The following is a 5568-nucleotide window of genomic DNA, read 5'->3' as shown; positions in this document are numbered from 1 at the left end:
CTTTCTGTCACACAGGTTGGAGTGCAGTGGCACAGTCTCGGCTCACTGCAACCTCCACCTCCTGGGTTCAAGTGATTCTCCTGCCGCAGTCTCCCGAGTAGCTGGGACTACAGGCGTGAGCCACCATGCCCAGCTAATTATTGTATTTTTAGTAGAGACAGGATTTCATCTTGTTAACCAGGATGGTCTTGATCTCCTGACCTCATGATCCACCTGCTTCAGCCTCCCAAAGTGCTGGGATTTATAGGCATGAGCCCTTGTACCTGGCTACCCCCCAGTTTTTTTATAAATACTCCTAAGTGCATGAGTCTCTTTTTCTTCTCTAATAAATAGGAGTTTTGTTTTGTTTACAGCATGTTTGGTTTCTGTAGGATAGAGGACCCAGTGAGCCTTGGGATCAGACTTCTTGTATCACCTCCTGGGGTCACACAACTTCCAGATGTGTGGGCTGACCTCATGTTAATGCCTCCAGGGAGCCTGGGCTATGCTTGATTCTAGGAGGCGTCTGATCAATACCCAGGAGTGTAGCACACAGAACTTTCAGTTTATTTTATTTTGGAAACCTTAGAATTGGGTTTGAATTTCTGGTTTAATATTTATTGTAGCTTGCATTGTGGGAAGAGCACTGGCCCACACACAGGTCAAGAGACTTGGGCTCGTGCTGTAGCTTTGTAGTTGACCACTGGGAGGCCACCTGGGTAACTCTGACCAACACATGTCCTCAAATGTAGAGTGGAAGACGAAGTGGCCCTGGGGGCTCTGGTTCCATGCTGGGCGGTGAGACAGTGCTGAGGAGGAATTGGCCAAGGCAAGGCATTCTGAATGCAGCATATCAGAAGGGCTGTGCTTTGATCCTGTGATGCTTCTTCTCACATAACACCTGTATTGCTGTTCCTTGAACCTTGAGATAATGTTGTGGAGGGGGACAGCACAAGTCCTCATAGGACTGGCCTCTCCCATCTGCTTTGTGCTTTCTGCATTTCAGATGCCTGGGACAGATGAGCCCCAAGATGTGTGCGGTGCTGAGGAATCCAAGGGGAACTTGGACAGTCCGAAACAGGGCAGCAATAAAATCAAGCTCAAGAGTCGCCTTTCAGGTAGGTGGACCCTCTACCTGATGCAGCCTGCATAAGATGAGCTTCAGCCTCAGGAGCGGGGAGATGAAGCCATTGCTGGAATGAGCTCTTGTCTTCCTTAAATCCTCAAAATCGTTTTTTCCTTAGATGGTACATGCCCCAGGCATAACAACTGCATTCAGCCTGGATGCTTGTGTGAATTTTTTTTTTTTTTTTTGAGTCATAACGAAGTGAATGTCAACATTTCTGTGTGTCTGTGTCCTGAAACTTAAATGTCTTATGTTTGGTTCATTTACTTCGATAAGATTTCAGATGATCCTTTTAATGTGGCGTTAGTATCGGATCTGCATTTCAACTAAGCAGGAAAAAGACAGGATGGAGTTGCAGCTTTTGGAGCAAATAGACTTATATCTTCTGGGCATTTCCTTACAGCAGATGGCCTGGACCCAGAGAGAGAAAGTCAGCATTAAAAGCAGTGGCTCTGTGCAGGAGGCACCTTAGAACTTTCGTGGGTCATTATGAAAGGTACTTTTTAGGCACAGTCGTTTGATGGGTCTTTTTCTCCATTAAAAAATAAAATAATTTTTTTTTTTTTTTTGAGATGGAGTCTTGCTCTTTCGCCCAGGCTGGAGTGCAGTGGCATAAGCTCGGCTCACTGCAACCTCTGCCTCCCAGGTTCAAGAGATTCTCCTGCCTCAGCCTCCCAGAGTAGCTGGGACTACAGGCGTATCCCACCATGCCCAGCTAGTGTGTGTGTGTGTGTGCGCGCGCGTGTGTATTTTAAGTAGAAATGGGGTTTTACCATGTTATCCAGGCTAGTCTCAAACTCCTGACCTGAGGCAATCTGCCTGCCTCGGCCTCCCAAAGTACTGGGATTACAGGCATGAGCCACCGTGCCCAGCCTAAAAGTTGTATTTTATGGCTGTGTTGGTATAAAGGTGCAGCTGGATTTATTAATGTCTATTCATTACTATTATGTTCTCTTTTTTTCTACTTATTTAAAAGATGTTAAAATGGAAACATTTTTATGGGTCCCGGAAGGTGGCATGGGCCCTCAGCCCTGTGCCCACTGGCTTAGTGGGAGTATAAGCCCTCAGTCCCTACAACAGTCATCTGGTATGGCCAGAAAAGCAAGTCTTGAAGCCTGGCAGAGCTAGATGTAGCCCTCAGCTTCTGAGTTACCTTGTGCCTTTGGGCTAGTGATTTCACCTCCCTTAACTTCCACTCCCCCACCTGAAAAAAGAGGAGAACACCCTGACTTTGAAGGTTGAGCAGATTTTGTAGAAAAGCACGTGAAAGCATTTAGCACAACATGTAGTACGTTAACCGTCAAAAACATTCGCTTCCCCTTCCTGCCACCCAGATTGGTGGAGAGCGCATGCCCGCACTGCCCCGAGTTTATTCTCAGAGAAGATGGCAGGTATAAGATGGTGAAATACATCTTTTTAAAAAAACATCTGGCCGGGGGCAGTGGCTCACACCTATAATCCCAGCACTTTGGGAGGCCAAGGTGGGTGGATTACCTGAGGTCAGGAGTTCGAGACCAGCCTGGCCAATGTGGCAAAACCCCATCTCTAGTAAATATACAAAAAATTAGCCAGGCATGGTGGCAGGCGCTTGTAATCCCAGCTACTTGGGAGGCTGAGGCAGGAGAATTGCTTGAACCCAGGAGACAGAGGTTGCAGTGAGCCAAGATTGGGCCATTGCACTCCAGCCTGGGCAACAAGAGCAAAACTCTGTCCCAGGGAAAGACAAAAAAGATTTTCATGTTTAAGAGACCATCCTGGCAGCAGCCTGGAGACTGGGTGGGCACCAGTGGGCAGGTGGGGAGAGGCGACAGGGAGGAACANCTGTAATCCCAGCTACTTGGGAGCCTGAGGCAGGAGAATCACTTGACTCCAGGAGGTGGAGGTTGCAGCAAGCTGAGATTGTGCCATTACGCTCCAGTCTAGGCAACAGAACCAGACTCCGTCTAAAGAAAAAAAAAAAAACAAAAACACATTTGATTAACAGAATGTGTTATTTTGTGCTCATGACTCAGAATAATTAGGCAGTGTCACACTCGAATGAGTGTTACAACATGGATTGGGGACCAAAAGGAGTGGTGATGACCAGAGGCTGATAAGGAGAAGTCTTCAGGGAGCCGGTGACCAGCCCCTTCCAGCCCTGAGGAAGAACAAAGGGAAATTCATTTAAGGCCTTTGTGTTTGAGGCGAGGGAGTCACAGGGGCACACAGAAGGCCTTCCTGTCGGCCGTCTTGGCAGAGTTGTTCAGTACCTTATAAACGGGTTCCCAGGGAGGTGCCCAGAGCTCTGAGGAAATGCAGAGGCCTCTGAAGCCAGCAAGGTCACATTCCTCATTTTATGGATGAGACTGGAGAAGTTCAGAGAATCCCGAAGGTCACTCAATCAATGCCGGGTAAAAGATCTGCCTCCCAGACAGAATTCTCCTTCCCGGCCCTTTGGCCTCTGGGGGGATCTTGAAAAGAATTGTTCCCCCATGCGGGCCTTTATTGATGCAGATATGGGGAGGGGAGCTGGAGGGCGTCCCAGATGTGTGATGCTCTAACTCTGCTCCTGCTACTTAATTCAGAACAAGTAGCATATTTGGCTGAGTAGTCATTCCAGGGCTGGCCCCTATTTGCCCCAAATGGATGCCACCGTCTCCCCCTGTATCCTTCCCAGACATTCAAGGCCATGACAAGGAAATGCAGCAGGGAGGAGGAAGCATGTGCATGAATCCAGCAGAGCTGGGTCAGTTCCCACATCCCCCACCTCGGCTTACATGACCTGGGTCAGGTGACTTTCTTGGGTCTCAGTTTCTTCATCTGTAAAATGAGGGTTATGGTATATATTTATTTTGCCAATAAACGTGAATGCCTTCTAGGTGCTTTGCCTTCTTGGAACGTCACTTTGGAAGAATGCATATGGCCCTGCCACTCCATGGTGTGGCAGCAAACAGCCCTTGCCACGAGGCGGCTGCCACTTTATTACCACTGTCATCATTTTCTTTTTCTTTCTTTGAGATGGAATTTCGTTCTTGCCACCCAGGTTGGAGTGTGGTGGCTTCATCTCAGCTCACCGCAACCTCCAACTCCCAGGTTCAAGTGATTCTCGCACCTCAGTCTCTCGAGTAGATGAGACTACGGCACATGCCATTATGCCCAGCTAATTTTGTGTTTTTAGTAGAGACGAGGTTTCACCATGTTGGCCAGGCTGGTCTTGAATTCCTGGCCTCAAGTGATCCACCTGCTTTGACTTCCCAAAGTGCTGGGATTACAGGTTGAGCCACCGTGCCCTGCCTAACTGCGGTCATCATTAATATCATGTTCATTGTCATCATTTTGATTTTCATTCTACTGTTCTTCTCTCTCAAGAGAGGAAGAGGTTTGAATGGGTTCAGACAGGAAGGCCTTCTAAAGAGCTTATAGTCCCAGTGGGAGGTGGCACACACATACACACAGTGATGGCCACCATGAGGCACACACGAGAGTACAGGGAGTGGAAGTCCGTCTGGGTCGCAAGGATGCAAGATAAAGGAGGGAAGTACACTGAGGATTTGGTAGACTGGAAGTAGGAACAGTGGGCTAGACTGGGGAAAAAATAAGAGATGTTTAGGGATAATGGGGAAAAAATTAATTCGATAAGTTTTTGGCAGCTGTTTTTCCTCCCTAGCCACTTGAAAAAGCCAAGAGAGTCTGACAGTCGCAATGCTTCAATCCAACAGAGTTTGTCAGAGTCATTAGGGAGATGGACATAGCAGAATTTCTGGGTGGGAGGAGATGATGGTGCAGGGAAAGCTGGGTAGAACTTCACGTGGTATTTATATGGTCCACAGTTTTGGAAAGGAGGAAAGAAGAGGACAGATCTCTCCTTTGACAACCGTCAGGATAGATCAACAAACTGTTAGAGTGGATAGTGGAAGGGAAGTCTGGAAAAGTAATTCAGAGACACATTAAAGAGGCTTACGGAATTGGGCCTTGATTCGGGGCTGTGAAGTCTGTTCATCCTAAAGATATTTACATACAGATTTTTAATGTGATCAGCTCCCAATTTGTCCTGTAAACTTGGATATTTAGTCCATGTTTTCTTAAAACGAGTCACTCTCGTATCCACATAACAGCATATTATCTATAGATGCTACTCTGTGGTTTCTTTTCTGTTGATGACAAGTTCCTCCCTTGTCTCAGAAGGAATTTTCTTCTAATAAATCTTTTTCAGATAAGTAAGCATGCCAAGAGAGATTAATCTGGTCATGAGTTTGTCTGAAGTCATGAATTATTAAAGAGCTGCTCCAGAGGTTCCACCTCTTTCCACTAAGGTTTTGCCCAGACTGGCTCCAGAATGACTAAAGCAACATCATCTCTCATTTCATGGAACATTTTTCTGATATTCTAACCTGGGTTTTCCTTACTTCATACCTTCTTTTTTGTCAGCAGGGTTTCCTTTTAATTTTGGTACTTTTATCTATGTTAATATCTTAGATTTGTGA

General features: G+C 46.7%; 1 protein-coding gene across 8 annotated transcripts in view; it reads left to right on the top strand.

Annotated features, from left to right (window-relative positions):
• Positions 1 to 5568, top strand: part of PDZD2 (PDZ domain containing 2) — a 462407-nt gene that overhangs the window by 390666 nt on the left and 66173 nt on the right. For all 8 annotated transcript variants that reach the window (XM_017526821.2, XM_017526825.2, XM_017526824.2 and 5 more), the window contains one exon: positions 986 to 1097. In XM_017526821.2, coding sequence (XP_017382310.1) covers positions 986 to 1097 — 112 coding nt within the window. The remainder of the gene's footprint in view (positions 1 to 985; positions 1098 to 5568) is intronic.

This window comes from Cebus imitator, unplaced genomic scaffold (genome assembly GCF_001604975.1).
Source record: "Cebus imitator isolate Cc_AM_T3 unplaced genomic scaffold, Cebus_imitator-1.0 Scaffold44, whole genome shotgun sequence".
Taxonomy (NCBI): Eukaryota; Metazoa; Chordata; class Mammalia; order Primates; family Cebidae; genus Cebus; species Cebus imitator.
The sequence above is the reverse complement of the archived record's forward strand: the minus strand, read 5'-3'. Positions and strand labels throughout refer to the sequence as shown.